This window comes from Cervus canadensis, chromosome 23 (genome assembly GCF_019320065.1).
Source record: "Cervus canadensis isolate Bull #8, Minnesota chromosome 23, ASM1932006v1, whole genome shotgun sequence".
NCBI lineage: Eukaryota > Metazoa > Chordata > Mammalia > Artiodactyla > Cervidae > Cervus > Cervus canadensis.
In genome coordinates, this window is record NC_057408.1 from 24,757,386 (window position 1) to 24,781,039 (window position 23,654).

General features: G+C 37.9%; 1 protein-coding gene across 2 annotated transcripts in view; it reads left to right on the forward strand.

Moving 5' to 3' along the window:
- The window catches only part of TMX3 (thioredoxin related transmembrane protein 3), a 36,799-nt gene that overhangs the window by 4,291 nt on the left and 8,854 nt on the right, over nt 1-23,654 (forward strand). The window contains exons 3-13 of one of the 2 annotated variants that reach the window (XM_043443993.1): nt 1,100-1,139; nt 2,358-2,481; nt 8,631-8,676; nt 9,952-10,032; nt 12,088-12,187; nt 12,857-12,934; nt 15,558-15,633; nt 17,047-17,145; nt 18,315-18,372; nt 18,572-18,625; nt 21,647-21,703. In XM_043443993.1, the coding sequence (XP_043299928.1) occupies nt 1,100-1,139; nt 2,358-2,481; nt 8,631-8,676; nt 9,952-10,032; nt 12,088-12,187; nt 12,857-12,934; nt 15,558-15,633; nt 17,047-17,145; nt 18,315-18,372; nt 18,572-18,625; nt 21,647-21,703 (813 nt within the window). The remainder of the gene's footprint in view (nt 1-1,099; nt 1,140-2,357; nt 2,482-8,630; nt 8,677-9,951; nt 10,033-12,087; nt 12,188-12,856; nt 12,935-15,557; nt 15,634-17,046; nt 17,146-18,314; nt 18,373-18,571; nt 18,626-21,646; nt 21,704-23,654) is intronic. The other variant, XM_043443994.1, reaches the window with a different exon arrangement.

Consider the following 23,654-nt stretch of genomic DNA (forward strand, 5'->3'; position numbering starts at 1 on the left):
TAAAGAGGGTAAAGGTGACACGGAGAGATTGTTTCTAGCTTTGAGTAGTTTAGGAAGGCATTATGGAGTTAGCAGTGCTTTTGACTGCTAGGATTTGAATATGAAAAACTACAGTAGATGCTCAAATAAACATTGAGTTTATCTGCGGTAGGTGCCACAGTCTGAAAATCTTAGGGGGTGTCTGAATGGAAGGGTAAGCTGGAGCCAGATTAGTGTAGCCGTTTGTACTTTTTTTCGTAGATGGGGGGAAGGGACCTCGAAGATAACAAATATGAGTAACATGGTCAGAACTGGGTTTTAGGAGAATTCTTTGACTGTAGAGTATTGTGTTGGGTTCCCAGGGCACCCCTAGGCTCAGCGGTCGACTGGGAGCCCTCACGGGACTCAGTCGAAGTGAGCGAACGCGCAGCACCATCAGCAGAGGGAAAGGACTCGTGGGGCGGATTCCAGGGGAGCCAGGAGCAACTTCCCAAGAGTCATCTCTCCGTAGAGTCGCACAGGACAAGCTTAATTTCTCCACTAGGAGTTGCAGCCACGTGTGACATGGTACCCACCGAGGGGGCTCATTGGAGACTCTGCCCAAGAACTTATCTTGGGGATTGGCCGTGTCAGCAGCCCTTTGCCTAGCCATTACGAGCCTCCCTGAAGGAAGGTGGCTGTTCATATAACCACACTGTTTGTGTGGTGGCAAACCAGTGAGCCGCCCTTAACAGGAAATGGGGGGAACCCTCCTGAGAGTCAGGTTCCCAGATCCCGCCCAGCAGCCAGGCCTGCCAGCAGACTTCTAAGGCTCACCCCCACCCCCGCCCCCCTCTGTTCCCTGTTAGGCCCAGGTGTAAGTGGAGGAGAGGGGCTCCAAGCTGAAGCATTTACGTTTCTACAGAGTCCCACTCGAATTTTTACTCCTAATTTATCATTGCTCTTGTTTTATTAAGGTGTTTATGGATATGATTTAGACGTCACTGAGTAAAACTTTTAAAGTAAAACTTATTGAAAAATTTGTCCCGTGACCCTATATTTACCAATTTGTTATCTTTACCTGTGCTATTCTGTTGTAAAGTGGAAACCTACAGTCAAGATCTGTGTTCTTGTTTTTTAGGTTTAAAGAAAATCGAAAAGATGACATTTGGCTTGTAGATGTGAGTATGTAAATTTTTTGTACAGATCAACCATCCCTCCCATTTTAAATGTGACTTCCCATTCTCCTCACCCAAATATGGTAACAGACGGTACCAGTGTGCATAACCCACTTTGTCTTCTCGGGTAGTACTATCAGGGATTTTATATTAAAGTGAACCTCAGAGCCTTAGGATCTCTGGCAGGGGAACCTGTTTTTGATGAAATTCTCACGAGGTCCACTTGTGCATTATGTCAGAGGGCGATTATAGTATGGTTTTATCACAGAATTCACTCTCAGTGTTTAATTTCATCCAAGAGATTGAGTATATTAGTATCACTTGGCAATCAAAGTCATCTTTTCATCTTGATAGTGAGAGAATCAGCTTTCCGTCTTTTCCTTGCTGTGACGTTTTGAATGTGTTTAAACCTGTGATGTCTGGGGTGCATTTTGACATGCCTCAGTGAGACAGTGGGGTGAGTGGCAGCGAGAGAGATGGAATGAGACGGGCAGAGCTGACGGTCACTGAAGCCAGGCAGCGAGGCGTAAAGGTCACTGGTTTGTCTGTCTCCCTAGATATAGGTTTGAACATTTCCATAGGCTGATATTATGAGAGTTAAATCTTACTTCATAAAAGTACAACACAGTTTTTGTTATGCTGCCTAACGGGAGGCACCTAAGTACCACCCCAACCATCTGGTGATTCTGAAGAAGGAAGAACCAGGATTTTAGTTTCATCAGCCTGACTTGTCACTGTGCCAAACTGTCTTACCAGGGGTTATACTTACAGGAGCAGAGTCACCTACTGTGTTAATGGTTTTTGCAATAGAGATAAGTTGATGTTTGTCATTAACACTTAAGGGGTGTGCATGTGATATATGAAGTGTATTTGATGGTTTAATTTTATATCTAACATGGACATACTCATTTGGGAGCAAAGATGTTTTTATTTTATTTAATTTTTTTTTGCAAAGGTGTTTTTAATCGTAAATCATCTATTTTAAATAGATATCAGTAGCCATTTAAACTGACTTTAATATCAGTATTGAGTTATATCCTAGAAGTTGACATGTCTAGGTTTGTGTGTGTTTATTTTGTAACCACTTTAATATATTTAGACTTTTGGTCCAAAATAGATGATTATCCAATCGTTTAGTGAAAAAGATTCTTGTACAGTTAAGATTGACATCCACAGTAGTACAGCATCTTAGTGATTTTCTCTCTTTTTTTTTTAAACAAGTTTTATGCACCATGGTGTGGCCATTGTAAAAAGCTGGAACCGATTTGGAATGAAGTTGGTCTTGAGATGAAAAGCATCGGTTCTCCAGTGAAAGTGGGAAAGATGGATGCTACTTCCTATTCCAGTAAGCAGCTACTCGATTTATTATTTTTCTGTTCTCATAATGCAAGTGTTTTAATTACAAGAAGCAGTATTTAAGGTAACAGGAAGAAGAGATTTCAGACTGTGTATTTTACGAGTTTAGATGGGTTAACCATTGAGTGTGTGATACGCAGTCTGTGTTAATCTTATACTTAATACAGTTCTAGAACCCCTGTTCCTACTGGGAGCCCACTTGAGATAGTCACTTGCCTGAGACAGCTACAGGAGATGGAGTGTTGAACTCTGGATGTCGCTGTGAGGGTGAAGAATGAGAGTTGGTTGTCTGAGCGGCCGAGTGGCGTGGTCTAGGAGTCCACGGGCGCTCGAAGGATGAGGCGAGCTAACATGCGAGTGGGGATCAGGAGCGTGCTCACGTTGGAGAGGGTGTTACAGCGAAGTCGTAGCGCTGTCGATGAGTTCAGCGAGTCTGCACCAGACACGAGAGTGTCTCGGGCAGAGGCTGGCAGGCCGCGGCCCTGGACAGGCGGCCCCGCCGGCTTTGTGCCCGGAGCTCCTCTGAAACAGTCTCTCCTGTGTTTACTGTTGTCTCTGTGGCTGTTTCTGTGACCCAGAGGCAGAATCAAGTAGTTGGAAGAGAGACTGTCGCCCCACAAAGCCTAAAATGTTTATTATCAGACCCTGTACAGGTAAAGTTTACCAATACCTATCTTAAAGGGTTTGGGAAGAGGCAGAATTAAGTTCAGAGAATATGAGGTGTCACACAGACTTGGGGAGAGCACGGCTCAGAAAGTGGATCAGATCCCGCTCTGCCTGCTGCTGTTTCCTGTGGCCCGAGGGACGTTTCTTAACATTTAACAAATCGCCAAACTTTGATTTCTACACCAGTGAATGTTTAATCACGATGCATTTTGCCGTGGTTGTTTTGAGACTGGATTGATACAGCACATGTACAGTCCCTTGTAGTGCGCAATAAAATGGGGGTTCCTTTTTCCATTAATTAATGAAGAAAGTGGAAGTATGACATATGAAATGCATATTTCATTTTAGGAAGTCAGCATTGTACTCTAGGTGTAAATTTAGGAGAAGACAGACCTATGTTTTAAATCCAGGTCAGTCATCTCTTACTTTTGTGGCTTTGGGGGAGCTCCTAACCTCTCTGAATGTTAGCGCCCTTGTCTGTAAATGAGAGAGGGATAATTCTCAAGGTTGTGAGGATTGTATTAATATTTCTTATTCAGAAGCCCTAGCACAATGGCTTGCACTTGTTAAGTGCTGAGGAATAATACCAGACTTTAAGAGCCTCTCAGGTAGGACAAGGTGTTTTGGGTTTTGTCAGTTTTCAATAGAGAGCTAACACACATTTTTGAGAAGGCAGATGATTTGATAATGCTTTTGGGAGAAACATGTAGGATGAAAAGAGCAGTTATAGACAAAAAGATTATCTAAGCTGACTTTTGTATGCATCTTGATATAGGATACTGGGAGGCCAGACTTGAGTGGTTGGCAGGAGAGTAAAGAGACAATAATTCTTAATAGACATTTGCAAGGGTTAAATCACAGATTTGATAGATTAGCTCTGGTATAAAGAAAAACAATTGAAAATAATAGTGTAAGAGTCTTAGCAAAACTCACACTGGAACTATATTACCATTACCAGGAAAAAAACAATTATATGTAATTCTGTATTTATGTGTTAGTAGCTGTTTCAGCTTTGCGGTTTTTGCTTTATTGTGCTTGAGAATATGGGGAACTAGAGTGTAGGTGAGATATTAGAACTAGAGTTGTTGAGTCACACAAGTGAACTGCTGCGATTTTAGGAGGGGTGAGATGGATGGTAAGAAGTTAGAGAAGGTAATATGGTCGAGTGGGTATTTCCTGAAGTAATCTTTCACAATGTTTAAGGAATTATTCCTTTTAACTTGTGAAAGTAAATGCTTCTGTCTAGGCATGTATGTTGACTAGATGGCATACACGTACATTTGTCTGTGTTGTAATGCATTTGTTTCACTGAGTCAAAGGGTAGTCAATAAAGAAGTAAATTGTCTGCTGTTTAGTGTTTGATGCCAGCGATGGATGCATTTTTCACCTTATTATAGAATCGAGATGTTTTGTTTGCTATGGAAGAAAGAAATGCCATCTTCTTTGAAAAAAAAAAAAAGTTGTTAAGTATTCAAAAACTACTGTTTAGAGATTGCAAATATATTTTTGGCACATAATTCTTAAAGCTTTCTTGAATATTTCAGGGCAGCTCAAATACAGGCATTTTAGTAGAACTTGGACTCAAACAGGTGAAGAAATTGAGTTCCCTTTTCAGGCCAGCTGTGGGCAGTGCTCTGCCTCTGACGGTGGAGCACTGGAGGACTGGCAGTTTCCGGCACGTCTCCTCCATCCCCCTGGGGAGCTTCGCAGGTGGTCACGGCACCAGTGTTCCCAGCGTTTAGTCTGCAGGCTACCTGTGTTAGGATACCTGGGTGCTCAGTATGAATTCAGATTCCAAAGGCCCACACCTCCCCTACCAAATGAAAATCAGGTTGAGTCATGAGAATCTGTATTTTTAACATGGACTTCAGGTGATTCTGCTGCATACTTGAGCTAGAGAATCACTGAAGTAAAGTATAATTTTGATGGATCGTCCTAGGATTTCAGTTTGGCGTGGGATTGGATTATTCAGTGATCAAGTAGAGAAAATCTCTTAGACGACTTGAGGGTAGCTTAGTTCTCAATCATGTAATTGCAGTGATTAAAATGAACACCATCATATTCAATCCAGCAAATCTCTGTGTATAGAATTGTTGAATGGGAGAGATTTGAACTTTCCTGATTTATCCTGCAATATGTATTTGGAATTTTATCAGATATTTCTTGATGGCATGGTTTTAACTTATTATACAACTTCTTAATGTTATTTGATGTATTATGTCCAGTGCAAATTCATATGTTACTTTGGCCTTTCTTTTTCTACATATTCTTTAAAAAATGAGGACAAAAATGTTCTCATCCAAAAGTTAAAATGTTACCATGTTACCAGTAATCCCTTACTGATTTCTATTGTGAAACCACTGAAAATGCTACTTATTCCTCTGCCTGAGTGTGACATCATTTTATATAAAGATCATATTTTACCTCTCTGTGATGTATAAATTTTCAAGGGCATTTGACCAGGAAGATTCTTATTCTCATTCCATGATTCCAGATATATTTGCAAATCAGTCATACGTTTCTAGATTATAAGCCCTTCTAATCAGTGACTGTTTTTCAAGGTTGTTCTGACTTGGTCTGGTGGACATTTGGGGCCAGATAATGTTTTGTGGGGAGAAGAGTTTCCTGTGCATTGTTGGGTGTTCAGCCCGTCCTTGGTCTCTGCTCACGGGATGCTGGTAGCTCCCTTCTCCCTCCGCCATCACTGTCAGCTGAAATCCTATCAGGGTTGGAAGTTAACGTTCAAAGAACCGAGTGTCTAAAGGGTGGGTGGCATCAACTCCATCTTACAGGCAAGAAAACTCAGGTCCAGGAGATTAAGTGATGGTACAAAGTGTGCAGCTGGGATTCTCTCACTGCGGCCTATTAGGAGAACCGTAACATCAGCTATAAAATTCCATCGCCATTTTTCTCATTGATTGCATATTTCATTTTATTTGACTTGTGTACAAATATTACACTGAGTTATGTAAGCAGTTGCTACTAGCTCTACCCTCCCTCTCCTGATCAGTTACATTTGTCTCTATATTTTGGCACTTCTTAATGAGGTGCAGTTGAAGGTAATCAGAGTCTATGTTTGCCTGCCTTCTTAATTTGAGGTGAGGAGCATTAAGAACATATTTACTCACATAATCTATATTTTTACTTGGAAGAGGGCAATCTTAAGAACAACAGTATTCAGTTAGAATATCCTTGATCCAGAAGTATTTGCAAATGATATGACTTATTTGGGTTTAATACCAAAATATAGAAACAGCTTATATAAAAAAAACTCTGTATCAAAAAAACTACCTGATTTAAAAATGGGCAGGAGACCTAAATAGACATTTCTCCAAAAAAGACATACAAATGGCTAACAGGCACGTGAAAAGATGCTTAACATCACTAATTATTAGAGAAATGCAAATCAAAGCCACAAAGGCATGTCACCTCTCACCTCTCAGAATGGCCATTATCAAAAAGTCTGCAAATAACTAATGTCAGCAAGGATGTGGAGAAAACAGTTGTGTACTGTAGGTGGGAATTAAACTGATGTAGCCACTTAGGAAAACAGTATGGAGGTTCCTTAAAAAACTAAAACTAGAACTGCCCTATGATCCAGCAATCCCACTCCTGGGTATATATCTGGAAGAAATGAAAACTCTTAATTTGAAAAGATACATGCACCCCATTTGCAGCACTGTTGCTGCAATGGAAACAGTCCAAGTGCCCATCAACAGGTGATTGGTTTAAGAAGATGTGATACACACACATACATATACATACACAGTGAATATTTAGTCATGAAAAAGAATGAAATTCTGCCATTTGCAGCCACATGAATGGACCTAAAAAGTAGTATGCTTAGTGAAATAAGGCAGACAAAAAATGATAAATATTGTATGTTATCACTTGTTTGTGGAATCTGACAAATAAAACCAATGTATATGTTAATATCAAAACTGAAATGGACTCACAGACAATAGCAAACCAAGTATGGATGTCAGTAGGGGGAGGGAAGCAAGGAGGGGTGAGATAGGAACGTGGGGTTAAGAGTTACAGACCACTGTGTAAATAAGCAACAAGGTTATGTACAGCACAGGGAAATGCAGCCGTGGTTTATAACAACCTTCGGCAGGGTATAATCCGTGAAAATAGGGAGTCACTATGCTGTAACTAATATTGAACGCCAGCTATCCTTCAGTTATATATATGTATGTGTGTACAACGTGACAGAATTAAGTGCCAAGTTAGAGGGAGGTGCAGACCCGTTGTGTAATTGGTCTCAGCTCACAGGGCTGTTCAGACAGGACCTGTATCCTCGTATCTGTGCACCAGGTTCCTACTTCTGTCACCCCGCTCTTTGTGTCACCTCTGACAAAAGCGGTCGTTGATCACTGGCCAGAACCTTCTGGTCACCTCTCTCCATGTGTAAGGGAGAAGGTCTAGCATTGAAAAAGGAAGGAGGAGAGATTTTCTGTACTATTTGCCACAAATTCACTTTGTTTTTTTCCTGCGTATTGCTGTGGGGGAGAGAAACCAAAATTAATGATTACTAAAGTGATTGGTAAATCAGCACCCAGTTTTTTTATACCCAGCTATCATAAAAAATATTCTGGAAATAAAACAGAGTGATTATATGAGTAAATAAAGTATACTTTGCATAAATTAGGATAGTTGTGTAAATATATTGTGTTTTGTCTACTAACTGAGAATATTTTACTTCTTTTTTCCTGTCCTAGTTGCCTTAAATCTGTAAAGTAGTGTAGTTTTGATTTTCTATAGTGATTACTATGCCTCTTAAAGTCCTCTAATTCTCTGTTGTTTCCTTATTTTTGTTACTATTTTTTGTTTTCCTTAAAAAGATGCCATTGTAGTGACTGTATCTTATTTTAATTAACGTGAGGATTTCACAATAATTTTTGAAGTAACTGAAATTATTAATACTCTAGGTTATTACAAAAGAAGAAACTTTTAAAACAAGTAATGTTGCTTTTAGATCATAAATTATTTTTGCAATTACAGTTCATGTTTTTAAAATTAAAGTACAAAGCAGTTCTTTTAAGACTCAGAAAACATTAAAGGGTGAGATGGGCCTTTTTTTGGAGAAATACGTGTTCTGTAAATGAAGTCAAATAAAGAGTGAGACTTTATTTATATATGTGTGGGTATATATATATATAATAATTTTTTTAAAAAATAAGAACATCTTTTAAAATAAGTACTTTAGAGATAAAATTTACTCTTTTGGAATTTATTTTTTGTTTTGTCATAGTATTTTTGTGTAAGTCATAAGTTGGATTATCAAGTAATTATTTTGTATGAGAATGTCATGTTTTTTCCTTTTTGTGTGTTTACATTATTTTTTAAGAGTTAAAAACAACATATCTATATGGGTTTGTATAAGTATTTTTTTTTAAGTAAAAGGCTCATTTATTACCTAGTTTCTCATTTTTAAAAAATTTAGAATTATTTATTCTTTTTCTTATCAAGGCATTGCTTCAGAGTTTGGAGTTCGAGGTTATCCAACAATTAAGCTGTAAGTTGAGTGTTGTATGTTTATATGTGTATTTTTATTAGTTCACTCTACTTACATTTTATTACATTAATTTCTAGTAGCTTCCTTGGAGAATTGAAGACTTGGGTTCAGCAGTTCCTTTTAGGTGCAGTGTGGTCCAGGGAGAGGGATCCATCTGTGCTTCTCTTTGCACTTAAGTTAATGTGTGGTTTAAGGCTAATTCACCCAGTGTGTTTTGAGTTAGACTGTGAGAGGTGCTTAGTGGGACAGGGTGTACAGTTGTAAATTACAACAGGTCTTTTACCCCTCAGGCGCTCAAGAGGGTATTCTGTTTAACTTGTGAATCCTGTCTTGTAACAGATTTTACTTTTCTGTAATTAAAATAGACCTATTTCATTAGAGGTGAAAGAAAAAGAAAATAAAATTGATGGATATTAGTTATCACCTGTAGATTTGACCGCGTCTGACACAGCATATACAGTAAAAAATATCTTGTCATAATTCTAAAGGCCTTGTTTTGTAATCATGATTTTATTGAATTTTCTCATGAGTTTAATCCTGATCTCATCCTTATTTTGGTCATATGAAGAGTTGAGGAATTACTTGGAAATTTATTTTTGTAATAAAGTAAGTTATTTTTTTAATTCTTTGGGTTCTGTGTTGGCCTCCCTCCTCCCACTGTTTAAAAATGTTTGCTAAGCCTCTTAGTTTCCTGTGTTCAGTTAATTATCTTTTTCTTCTGGTTTAATTATAGGTGTTCTGTTGCGCTTTCACAACTTTTAAAATTTCAGTTAGTTGGACACAGTTCATTGGCCAGATTTTAGAAGATTATCTAATTTTCTAGAAGACCTGTTTTTAATGTGTTGTTTTACTCTGCAGTCTTGGTGCATTTATCACGTTACTCTGTTGTATTGCTTAAAAAGGGTTTTATCTTTACCAAAATATTTTTAATTCCCGTCCTTTCACTGACCTTTTAGTAGAGAAGATAGTAAGACTTATGCTTTGAGTTCCTTACCATGAATGTGTATGTTTTTCCTTTATTAGAAGGCATAAATATATGCAGCTGTCAAACAGTGAAATATTTTCACATAATTTTAGAAAAATGTAGTCTTTTCTTTGCATTTTTAGTTGTTGATCCCTTGAAGGCAGTGTTCAGCTGTTTTTCCCCATGATTATGCTGCTTCTAAAGCTCCATTTACTATTTTGTATGCTGTGATTTGTGTAACAATAGAGAGTGATTATCATTAAATATGAAAACAATTAATGCAAGCTTTTATCTTGTTTTCTTCTTTTAAGATTAAAAGGGGACCTAGCATATAATTATAGAGGACCACGAACAAAAGATGATATAATTGAGTTTGCTCACAGAGTGTCAGGGTAAGTTTGTATTATGACAGGCCTTTATGATATCAGTATTTGAAAATTAAATGTATTTTAATAAACCACACTGAATATACATATTTTTAGGTTTTTAAATGAAATTTGTCTATGAGGAAAGGTAGAGTTGCATAGCATATGCAAAGAGCTTCTCTAGAAAAATAAAAGGGTCCATGATTTATGTTACATATTTGTTGACCTCACTCACATTTAAATTTATTTTGTGTATAGAAGAGCTTTTCCCCAATGGATTTTTTAATACATTTTCAAGACTTGATTACTTCTAACAGCTTTGTGAATCTCAATTTTTATTTTATGATGATTTTGCCTTTGTACTACCTGGTTTACATTATTTTTCACATTGTCTAGTTTCAGTGTTAAGAGAAACCCCACAACATGATATTCTGAATAGTCTTAGACTTTAATCCCTAGCCTATGATATGTGAAGATGTTTTTTAGATGTAGCCAAGATTCTTTCCCACATCTTTTCACATCTTTCACGTGAATGCCAGCTGTGAGGTATTGTTGCACGCTTTGCTTAGAATATAATGTAATAGAACCCAGAGATTTTTTTTGAGTTTCAGATCTCTGAAGTTTTACTGCTAAGAAAACAAATTTTGTCTTTCCTTTTGGTTTGAATTTGGTGAATTTTTGTTTTTTAATCTACATCTTGCTGGCATATATAGAAAGTTGGTGCATATACTTATTTAGTGGGATTATGTATAACTTCTTGAAGAGAACATTTATCAAAGTAGGTTACTTTGAAAGTATAGTAGCTTATGAGTTTGACAGGATGTAATATATTGATAGCTCTGAATATTTTTAAGTTAAATTGAAATACTGGAATGGATTTGTTGGGTGGCATGATACTACCTAGCTTAAATTGTTTGAGAAAAGACACAGAATTAGGAATGATCTTTGAATATTAAAGTTTGCAAAGCTTTGATAAAGTATAATCTTTACTGTATTTTCTTACTGATTGCATGTTTCATTTTATTTGCTTTGTGAATAATTTTGAGGTAACTTTATATTACATGAGGGGGTCTCTAGTAGGATTACTTTATTCCCCTATGGTTTAGATTAGTCTTTATGTTTTGGCAATTTTAAGATGGCCTTCTCCTGATGTAACTAGGACTGAGTCTACTGCAAAGGAAATTTCAAGAATCACTTCTGGAGTTGCGTCACTTACCAGTTAATTACTTACGCATTAAAATAGAGACTTGAATAGAGTGATGCAATGCATTTAAAGAACTGTGCATTTTGAAAATATGTTTGCCTTTGCAGAATACATCTTGTTCCTTTTGCAAATGTGATAGAATAAAAATCTTATAGACCACATTTAGAAGACGACTGCCTCTTAGCTTTTAATAATATTTCATAAGTCATATGTTTTATAGTCACCTTTGATGTAGTTCATTTCTCAGTTTATTTGGCTTTGAAATATCTAATAAAACTTCTTACAGTTTTGTTTTCATAAAATTCTTATATGCTACCATTTTCCATTTTATTTTTCCCAAGAAGAATAACATACTTAGGAACATTTTAGATTTTATTCTTTATAGGGTGTTTTAAAACTACATAGCATTTAAATGGACAGAGTAAGACATAAATGTTCTAAATATAATATTATTAACTCCTGCAATAGTGTTTCACAGTGTGTTTGTGTGAATGATCTTTTGAAAGGGAGAAAAAAAATTACCTCTAACATGGATGGTTTTGTTCTTAGCTGAGGATTCTAAATAGATTATAGTCCCATCTTCGCCTATCCAAACATTGGTTCAGGTGATATTCTCCAGAGGGACATATTTAAAGCTTATTTTTTAAACTAGTAGATCAAATTGTAGGTACTGTGTTTTTATTATATGGGTTTAACAGTGGTCATGGGCTATAGTTCATAAGATTTATGTGGATTGAATGATATACTTAAAATGCAATTCATACAGTAGTAAAAGTTTGTGACATTTAGACATGATGGGCTGACATAAGTAGAAACAAAGTATGTACTAGTCTTAGTTCAAATACAAGATTTTTTTCATTTGTTCTATTTTCAAACAGGGCTCTAATTCGGCCACTTCCGAGTCAGCAAATGTTTGAACATATGCAGAAGAGACATCGAGTATTTTTTGTTTATATAGGTGGAGAGTCACCTCTAAAGGTAGCAAATGATTTTATTTTTTAATCCATAAGAACAGATGTATTGTAATTTAATTTTCTGTATAATGAAGACTTTCATGAAAAACTCAAGACTTACTTCACCCTTATTAGGAATACTTTTGTTCAATCTAAGTGTTTTTATAATAAAAGCACTTTGTCATATACCCTCTATAGTATTTGCCTTCATGAAACAATTGAGTAAAAAGTGGGTGGATGTTGCCTGCCTTAGTCTTTCTTCTGTTCCTGACCTGTTTATTTAAATTCTGTATTGCTTTTCAGCATTTTGAGACTTTGAGACTGCCACAAGCAGTTGAGTGTAATAGGCAAAAGCTCACTGTTTTTAAGATTGTTGTATACATGTATGTGCATGTTGGCATGTGTGGACATGCACTTCTCTCTTCATTAGCAAATTAATAAATATGATTTGAGGTTGTTTTATTTAATGAACGTTTTTTGAAGGTGTATAAAAGCACTTAGTTATAATGGTCTTTTGCCTAAGAAACAATTTATTTACCTTTAATCTTTCCACATGAAAGGATTTAAGGTAGCAAATTGTTGTGATCTATTAATATTAGCAATGATACTACTTGCTCTGAATGTTTAATGAGGAATGAATTTTGATCTTGGTTACTATTTAAAAGTTACCTTTTTTCTGTTTGTATCTTCACAGGAGAAATATATTGATGCTGCTTCAGAATTAATTGTATACACGTACTTCTTTTCTGCCTCAGAAGAAGTCGTCCCTGCGGTAATATTTAAAGTTGAATTTTAAGTAGTGTGTTAATATGTATATTCAGCAACTGCTTATTGTCCTTTAATCGTTGTGGCATGCACACTTTTAAGTCCTGGATTATTGATGACAGCCAAAGTCATCAGGACCCTTGTACGGTAGAGGTTATGGTCTTGTGGATGGGGAAGTGGATTAAATTTTAGTATTGTAGATGAGTCCTTCTTTGCTTGGGTCCTTGGGAAACAAAGCTATACACAAGATATCATAACTGCTATAAAAAAAATAATAAAGCAGCAGTGTGGCTATTTAGAGGTGGGCTGGCTGCTCTTGATTGGTTGATCAAGAAGTGTCTGTCTGTGGAGGAAATATATCTGAACTGGGACTTAACGGAATGTGAAGGTCCGTGGCCAAAGTAGACCAGGAACAGGGACCAGGTGATACAAGCGCCCAAGATGAGGGCCTGCCTGGCACAGTGGAGTAGCCGCAGTCGCCAGCGTGGGTGTACCGCAGTGACAAAGGAGACGGGAGGTAGGCCGAGCCCGGTGGGAGCCTTGCAGCTCAGGGCCACGCCTGCGAAGGGCTAGGGAAGGGCTTAGGCTCAAGTTCCTTTTAAGGACATTCCTCTGCTAAGTGCAAAAAGAACTGGATCAGGATGAGACTCAATCAGGAAGATCAGTGGAGCTCTTGAAACAATCTAGGGTTTAGGCTTGAAAGGTAGTAGAAGAATTAGGGAGAAGGGAAAGAATTATGTTTGGAGATGGAATTGTTTGAGCTTGTTCTAGAGGAAAAGAGATGAATAAGAAGTCATTATACGTGTTCTCTTGCTTGTGATTCATTTTGATTGAGAAATAGTTGTTCAAGTTCAAACGTGAAAAAATTCTAGCCGTGACTTTGAATTGTTCAAATGCAAAATAAATATGTGCTTTAGTAATTTAATAAAAGGATGACTCTAGGTTTTTGGTTTGAACAACTGGGTAGATGGATGGTGGTATTACTTAGGAGCTTGGAAATACTGGAGAAGGAACAAGTTAAGAGTATGGGAGGAATGATCAAGTTTTGAAGGTTTGTTTTAAGTTGACATATTAAGCATTCAAGTACAAACATCAAATAAGTTGTTGGATATAAGGGTTGGGAGTTAAGTGATAGCTGCATAAATAATAAAATAAACTTCTCAGACATGGAGTGCAAATTTGGGGAGGGTGGCGGGTAAAAGGTCCCAGGTCCTAAAGACAGCAGAGAACAATGAGAAAAACTCACCAGTGAAGTAGGAAAACAAGGTGAAAGGGAAGCCAGAATACAAGGTGTTTCAGAGAGGAGTGGCCAGTTGTGCAAGATGCTTGTGAAACACCAAGATGCGGAGAGGAAGGAACAGTGGTGTTTGTCCCCTTGGAGGTAGTTGATGGCTTTAATAGAAATGGTTTCAGAGGAGTAGTGGGGACAGGTGCTTCACTGGCGTGTGATTTCAGAGAATGGCTGGCTCACCCAGGGATGCCCTTGGAAGGGAGAGACGCCGGGTGTTCTGAAACGCTCCGGGAGCATCAGTGTGGATGGTGACCAGCGGCGTGCTTGGCGGCAGAGCCTTTCCTGAGGGCTTTCCCGCTGCCCTTCAGGGGCTGTCTTCATGGTGCTGTGGCATTTTTTAATGCAGGGTAACCAGATCATTCTCTATCACCTGAGACATACCTCCCTCCCTTTTAATCCTTCCAGGACAGCTGTCCTTCCTTTTATTATTTTTATTTTGTTAGTCATCTGTTGATTTGTTCATTGTTAAGTCCAGCATTACCACATTTATGTGGTAATTCCCTGTGGCTTACCCAAGTTACATCTTTCCTGCTCTGATGCTGATTTCTCTGCTGTAATTTTAGTCTTTTGAAATTAGTACAACACAGCTCCCTTGGTAGCTCAGCGGGTAGAGAATCCGCCTGCCGTGCAGGAGACCTGGGTTCAGTCCCTGGGTCGGGAAGATCCCCTGGAGGAGGGCACGGCAACCCACTCCAGTGTTCCTGCCTGGAGAATCCCACGGACAGAGGAGCCTGGCGGGCTGCAGTCCGTGGGGTCGCAGAGTCAGACATGACTAAGCGCAGCACAGGGATAAGAAGCAGACACACACTGCATGAATTTCTTCTTATTAATTGCCGTTAGGAGTTCTCGCTCATGAGAAAGGTTACTGTCTAAGCCCGCCCTTGCCTCTCCCGGACGTTAGCAGCTCTCACCCTCCGGGGAGGTGGTGATGCATCGTGGATTCACAGGAAGCTGACTCCTGGGTGCAGTGATGGTGTCTCTGCCGCACAGCCTGGGAGTTTTGGGGAGGGCGGGCCTGTGCTGCCTGCTACCTCTGCCCCAGCTCCTCTGCCGTTTCAGCGTGCTGCCTGGACCCCACTTCTTGTGATATCTTTGTCTGTTAGCAGCTCTAAGAATATTCCATGGTTCCCCCATAGCAGACAGGGCATCGTACCAGGGGATGTATCAAGAAGTAACAAGCCCAGTCACTGGATGAGCTTGAGATTGGCTGTGTTCTTTTTAACCATTTGTAACTTTTTTGTTAGCATTGTGAGTTTCCCCCCAAGTATCTTCCAATACTTTTAAAACTCATGGTGACCAACAGAAAATTTTTAATTGTCAGACTCATTTACTCTTCTGGTTTATGCAGTATGTGACCCTGAAAGAGATGCCCGCCGTGCTTGTTTTCAAAGATGAATCCTATTTTGTTTATGATGGTAAGTTCCAGTGCTTTAACTGATGTAAAACACCGTATAATTAAAACGCCGTGTCTATTCCAGGCCTTAGATGTTGACGTCAGATGCTGCTTCTGTTCAAAAACCCGTTAGTTCAGTGACTGCTGGCTGTTTGTTACCCTTCAACTTCATGTTTTCCACTCAGTGGTCTTTCATTCTGAGTTTCCTTACAATAAATTTTTTTCTTTTTTTTTTGATCAGATCATTTGCCTTCTCTAGAAATGAGCCCTATGCAGTTTCTCTACATTAAAACATTCAGAATTCATTTTAAAAGGGTCTGACATTTGAGACACACAAAGAAGTGGAAGAAATAAGCCATCTTCCACAGTGAAGCCTGCTTGTCCTACCTTTTCATTGTTGTTGATAATGTCAGGAGCATGGGGATGAAGCTCAGGGGGGTGGTTTATTTTCTAATGAGTTTTAGTTTTATCACTTTTGTGTATAATCTTTAGAAAATTTGACCTGGAGTGGAGATTGTGACCCAATAATCAACTTCTAGTTTTATGTTTACCCTCCTATGTCATCAATCTGAATCCATAAATACTTTCAGATTTGCATTATATTACTTATTTTATAGGTGTGATAACTTGAAAATGTTCTGTTTATTTAGCAAGTGACCGAAAAAGCACATCTTTCAAGAAGTCAATAAAATCCAGTCTTCCTCCAAACACATTGGTAGGCATTTCCATCAGCTGCTTTTTCATGCAGTTGTGATCATTTTTCAGAATAATATTTCTAATCAGGACATAATTCTCTTGGATATTATGTTTCCTGTCAGAGGAAGTATATGATGTTAGAAAAGGGCTAAAATACTATGTTTGACATTATATGTGATTTTTTTTTTTTTACATAAGAAAAAGGATGTCATAAAATACGGAAGAGCAAAGAAATCAGAGTAAAAAATTGCCCATAAGGACATCATCCAAGAATAATCATCAGCCCAGGAAAACTATTTAGTAGGAGTATATATATGCCTTCATTTTATCATTCTGTCAGTTTTCTTACATACTTCATTTTTTGCAGTATTACAGTCATGTTGTATTATTTTGTCACCTGCTTTACCCCTTAATTATTGTAATTTTTAAAAATCTATAAATGGCCTTCCTCAGTTTGTACCGTAATGATTTAAATTACTTCCTGTTTAGGGTATTTCAGTTATTTCCTATATTTTTATTTATTTATCTTTTGCTGTGTTAATGATGCTGTAATGATGAATTGTTTTGGGTATTAATCCTTTTTTTACATTTGATTGTTTGCTTCGAATAGCTTTCTAAAAATGAAGTTTATGAATTTGATTATGATCCTGTGTCAGGCATTTTATAAATATTGCTAGATTAAACACTGTAACATTTTAATGTCCTATTTATACTCTAATTTATTAACTTTGTTTTAAAGAGTACGAAGATGGTGATCTGTCATCTTGGATCAACAGGGAGAGGTTTCAGAATTACCTTACGATGGACGGCTTCCTCTTATATGAACTTGGAGATACCGGTAACAGCATATGTGCAACTCCATCACTCTGCAAAGCTTTTCCTTAACTGATTACATAAATCTATAGGAAATGAGTTTTTAATTCCTATTTCATAATAGCATTCCTTCTTTCAGACCTGAATGCCAGTTCAACTTTATGAGAATATAGATGAATATTACCAAAGAACATACATGTGGAATAAAGATTAGCTAGAAAGGGTTCATTAAAGAATCAATAGTGACAGGGAAAACAGAGCCTGGATAATAAGGAAATTAGAAAAAAATAATCACCAGAAACCTGTCCTCAGAAGACTGATTTTGTAATAGAATTTGGAATACAAGTTATCCCAGCCTTTGAAAGCACAGTTCTAGTTGTGCGGAAAGTAAGGGTGTCAGGTTGGCATGGTTTCTTGAAGTTACATGCTTGAAAATGATAAGCAAAGCAAATATAAATATAGGTGTAAAAAGAAAGCTGTAAGAAACTAGCTGAATGGTCTCAAATAGATGTAAACTACAAAAATTATAAGAAGCCAACCACATAAGTGTTAGGAAGAAGTGCTTTTATTAATTTTCAACAAAATACTTATTTTCGTCAGTTTGTGAGTTGTATGAAAGAATGCAGTTTGAGTATATGAATTGTTAAGTATTTACCATTATTGGGGCTTTCCTGATAGCTCAGTTGGTAAAGAATCTGCCTGCAGTGCAGGAGACCCTGGTTTGATTCCTGGGTCAGGAAGGTCCCCTGGAGAAGGGATGGGCTACCCTCTCTAGTATTCTTGGGCTTCCCTTGTGGCTCAGCTGGTAAAGAATCCGCCTGCAATGCAGGAGACCTAGGTTCGATCTCTGGTTTGAGAAGATCCCCTGGAGAAGGGAAAGGCTAACCCACTCCAGTATTCTGGCCTGGAGAATTCCGTGGATTGTATAGTCCATGGGGTTGCAAAGAGTCAGACGCAACTGAGCGACTTTCACTCACTAATTGATATTTACATTTTGGGGGTGGGAGGTAGGTTGGAATTTATCACTTGATGTTAAATAATTCAGGGTTTCACTCTGCTAAACATAATATGTTTAAAATAATTGGAATTGGATTTAGAAGCTATATACTCTTTTCCTGTTTGTAAGTACAGTAATAATTGGAAAGTTTGTATAATGAGGATTATTGAATTTAGATATGTCATTCTTCATTTCAGGAAAGCTTGTGGCTATCGCAGTAATTGATGAGAAAAATACATCAGTTGAACATACCAGGTATAGTGCCTTGAAATAGTTTTAAGCTTCAACTATCATCCAGTTCAGACTTTACATGGCCTTCAGATAAACTTGATACAGTAGCTTACTTTTCCTGCAGCATTAAACATTAGATAAGGCAGCAGATACTATAATTGAATAATTATATTTTTTCAAATTGACAAGATGGAATGTTCATGTGTTTTTTATTTTCTTACAGATTAAAATCAATTATTCAGGAAGTTGCTAGAGATTACAGAGACCAGTTCCACAGGTAGGTGTTTGCATTCTGGAAAGTACCATTATCTTTGTTTCATTATGTTTTGTAATACAGTAAAGCAAAAGTAAGGAGCTGAAATGAATTACAGCATGTTGCATTTTATTATGAATTGTTTGGACTTGAAGTTTGTTGATACATGTCTTACAAGTTAGAAAAAAAAAAACTTCTAATTTGAATCATACCTGCGTCTTAGGATTTGTGGTAAGAAAACATGCCCATATACAAGCATATATTTCAGAGGTGTTGCGGACTTGGCTCCAGACCACTGCAATACAGGAAGTCACACGAAATCTCTGTTTCCCTAGTACATGTGAAAGTTACGTTTTGATACATACTGTGGCCCATTAAGTGTGCAGCGGCACTGTGTCTAAAAAATGTCCGTACTTTAAAAATGCCAATCATCACCGAAGCCTTCAGGGAGCTACAATCTTTTTGCTGGTGGTGGAAGGTCTTGCCCCAGTGTTGAAGGTTGCTGACTGACCAGAGTGGTCGAGATTGGGGTTTCTGTGGCTTTTTCTTAAAATAGAACAGTAACATCGGCCTCATGGATCAACTCTTCCTTTCCTGAACAATTTCTCCGAAGCACTGACAGCATTTTATCTTTCAGAATCTGAGGTGATCCTCTCAAACCCGGCTCCTTTGTCAGCTAAGTTTATGTAATATTCTGAGTCTCCCAAATGTTGTGATTTCAACAGTCTTTGCAACCTCTTCCCCAGGAGTAGATTCCTAGAACTGCTCTTTTCTGCTCATCCATAAGAAGTAATTCCTCATCCATTCATGTTATCACAGGATTGTAGCAGTTCAGTCTCCATTCCTAACTCTAGTTTTCTGACCGTTCACTACATCTGTAGTCATTTCCTTTTCTGAAATCTTGAATGATTCAGAATCGTCCACAAGGGTTGGAATCTGCTTCTTCCAAACTCCTCTTGGTGTTGATATTTGACCTGTTCCCATGAATCATGAATGCTGTCAGTGGCATCTGGGATTGTGACTCCCTGCCTGAGGTTTGCAGTTGACTCTGCCCAGATCCACCAGAGCTCTGTGGCAGCCTTAGGAAATGTGATTCTTCAATAATAAGACTTGAGAGTCAGAATGATTCCTTGATCCATGGGCTGCAGAATGGGTGTTGTGTTACGTTAGCAGGAGGGAACACAACATTCATCTCATTGTACCTCTCCATCACAGCTCTTGGGGGACCCAAGTGCATTGTCGATGAGCATATAGTTTGAAAGGAACCTTTTTTTTTTTTCCCCCTGAGCAGTAGGTCTCAACAGTGGGGCTTAAAATATTATTAAACCATGTTGTAAATAGATATGCTGCACCCAGGCTATGTTGTCGTAAAAAGGCAGGGTAGATTTAGCATAATTCTTAAGGACTTGTAATATTTTTAAAATGATAAATGAGCATTGGTTTCAATTTAAAGTCACGAACTATGTTTGCCCCTAACGAGAGTCAGCCTGTCCTTTGAAGGTTTAAAAGCCAGGCATTGACGTCTTCTCTCTGGCCCCAAAAGTCCTAGATGGTATCTCCTTCTGATAGAAGGCTGTTTCATCTACACTGAGAATCTCTTCTTTAATGTGGCATGTTCATTAATGATCTGAGCTGGATCTTCTGGATAGCTTGCTGCGGCCTCTACATCAGCTCTTGCTGCCTCACCTTGCACTTTCCTGTTATGGAGAAGGCTTCTGTCCTTAAGTCTCATAAACTGCCCTCTGCTGGCTTCAGATTTTCTTCCCAGCTTCCTCGCCTCTCTCAGCCTCCATAGAAATGAAGAGAGTTAGGGCCTTGCTCTGGGTTAGGCTTTGGCTTAAGGAAATGTTGTATCTGCTTTGATCTATCCAGAACCCCCAAAACTTTCTGCATGTCAGTAATAAGGCTGTTTTACTTGCTTACCATTTGTGTATTCACTAGAGTAGCACCTTTAATTTCCTTCAAGAACTTTTCCTTTGCATTCACAACTTGGCTGACTGTTTTGCTGCAGGAGGCCTAGCTTTCAGCCTATCTCAACTTCCCTCCCCTTCTGAACTGGATCTTTTATAGCTTTTGATTTAAAGTGAGAGACACAGGACCCTTTCACTTGAACATTTAGAAGCCATTATAGGGTGATTACTCTGTCTGATTTCAACATTGTTGTGTCTCAGGGAACAGGGAGGCCAGAGGAGAGGGAGAGAGATGTGAGAATGGCTGGTTGGTGGAGAAGTCAGAACACGCACAACATTTATTACTTAAATTGGAAGTCTTACATGGGCACAGTTCATGGCACCCCAAAATCACAGTAGTAACATTATAGATCACTGCCTACAGATCATCAGAGAAGATATGAAAATAATGAAAAAGTTTGCAATATTGTGAGAATTACCAAAAATGTGACACAGTGACACAAAATGAGCAAATACTGTAGGTAAAATAGCACTGATAGACTCACTCAACAGAGTTGCCAGAAACTTTCAATTTGTTAAGGGAATAAAAAGAAAAAAAACATACTATCTGGGAACTACAGTAAAGCAAAGCCCAGTAAAATGAGGTTGCCTGTTTAGTCATGCATTTGAGGTACAGTTGAGTGAGCGAGCAGTCACAAGTCAGATGCAGATAGATGATGATTTTAACAGGAACTCAAAGAAAATGGAATGTAAAAAATAGGTGGTATTTTTCCTGTGTGCTGAGTCAGTTTGTTACTGTCACAGGACGGTCAGTATAAATCTGTCACATTACTTGCTTATTATGCCCTTTTTATGCTGAGTCTCTTAATGATGTGTCCATATATATATATATTTTTTTCCTATTACATAGTATGAAACAAAATAGAAATGTCTTAAAATTTGCTTGTTACATCATGTTTCTATCTCCAAAGCCAATAGAATTTATATTTTTTAATAGTTATTGTATATAATCTATATGTTATATGTTTACAGTATTTACATGCTTAGCAAGCAATAAATTCGGTGCTTTGTATTTATTCTTTTTTTGTATTTAATATTGCTCTTTTTTTGTCTCTTCTTTTTGGTTGTTGATTAGGGATTTTCAGTTTGGCCACATGGATGGAAATGACTATATAAATACCTTGCTGATGGAGTAAGTAAAATGCTAAATTTTTGCTACCAACGCTTCTTTGTTTTTTTGGTCACACTGTGTGGCTTACAGGATTTTAGTTCTTCGATCAATGTTTGAGCTTGTGCCCCCTGCAGTAGGAGTGTGGGGTTCTAACCATCAGATCGCCAGGTAGTCCTGACTATCAGTTTTTAAATTTCTCTTTTTCAAAGACAGGCAGAAGGACTAATAGCTGAAAGAAAGCAAACCTTTGTATATGTTAATAAAGATACATTCCCATTAAATATTTTACTTTAGTTTTTAAAATCTGTACTTGAAACTAAACTTTAAAATTCTCTATTCTAAAAATATACTCCCATTTTAATGTTGATAACATAGTATTTTGGAAAGAATATCATACAGAAATTTGTAAACTTTGTAGTTTCTGTCTAATATGCACCTTAGTTCAGTTTTAATGAATAAAACTTAATTAGAAAATTTTTAGCATTCAGGGATTAATTACGATTCTAAAATAATTTATTTTAACAGATTATATAGGAAAACTATGCAGTTTTAAAATAATACTAATTATGCTTATGGTATTAAGATATGATTTGTCACTTCAGAAAGTTGATATTAGAAAACATTTACCAAACCTATTCCAAATTAATAAATTTCAAATGAAAGCCTATTCTATTCAGTGGGCATTTAGTGACTATTTGCTGTATGTCACACGCTGTGTTCGGCACTGCACTGTTGGTGCAGAAAAGTGAGTGGATTATGGAGTCCCCGTCTTCAGATGTTTCCAGTTTGCTGGGTTAGACAGGATGACGGTTGCAGACTGTCTGAGAACATGAGAGACCCCCACTGCTGCCCTCACCCCAATGACAGAAGGTGCAGGGGCTCAAAGATGCTTGCCAGAGGAGGCAGTAATTAAGAGAAGTTCTAAAGAATGAGAAGGTAGCTGAATGAAGAACGCAGAGAGGTCATTTCAGGCAGGGAGTAATAGCAAATACACGAGTGTTTGGAAAATGGGTCTTAAAAAGAGCGCGGGCATGAAAATGGGGAAATCCCTCAAGAGCCTAAAATTATGAAGTTCAGTTCAGTTGCTTGACTCTTTGACCTCCATGAACTGTATAGCACACCAGGCCTCCCTGTCCATCACCAACTCCCGGAGCTTGCTCAAACTCATGTCCATTGAGTCAGTGATGCCATCCAACCATCTCATCCTCTGTCGTCCCCTTCTCCTCCCGCCTTCAATCTTTCCCAGCATCACGGTCTTTTCACATGAGTCAGTTCTTTGCATCAGGTGGCCAAAGTATTGGAGCTTCAACATCAGTCCTTCCAAGGGATATTCAGGATTGATTTCCTTTAGGATGGATGGTGGATCTCCTTGCAGTCCAAGGGACTCTCAAGAGTCTTCTCCAACACCACAGCTCAAAAGCATCAATTCTTTGGTGCTGAGCTTTCCTTATGGTCCAACTCTCACATCCATGAATGACTACTGGAAAAACCATAGCTTTGACTATATGGACCTTTGTCGGTAAAGTGATGTCTCTGCTTTTTAATAGGCTGTCTGGGTTTGTCACAGCTTTTCTTCCAGGGAGCAAGCATCTTAATAATCTCAAAATTACAAAGTAAAGTAGCTCTGTTCATTTATAATCAATTCATTATCCTTATTCCAGTAAGAATTTGAGAGGGTTTACCAAAGATATAAAGTACCAGATTTAATACATAATGAAGAAATCAAGAGAAAATAAAATAAAGTATCTATACAATTATTAAAGGTACTTATTTGAATTTTTAATATTCAATACAAAGTATAAAAACATGGTTTACACATTTCCCATCACCTATAAAATGACTGTTGCTTATAGGAGTTTGGTTGACCTTGTAGAGACCTAAGAGAAATTGCTATGCTGTTTAATCTTATAAAGGGGGCACAATATAATGTGCTCAGTCATGTCCAGCTCTTTGAGATCTCATGGATGGTCGC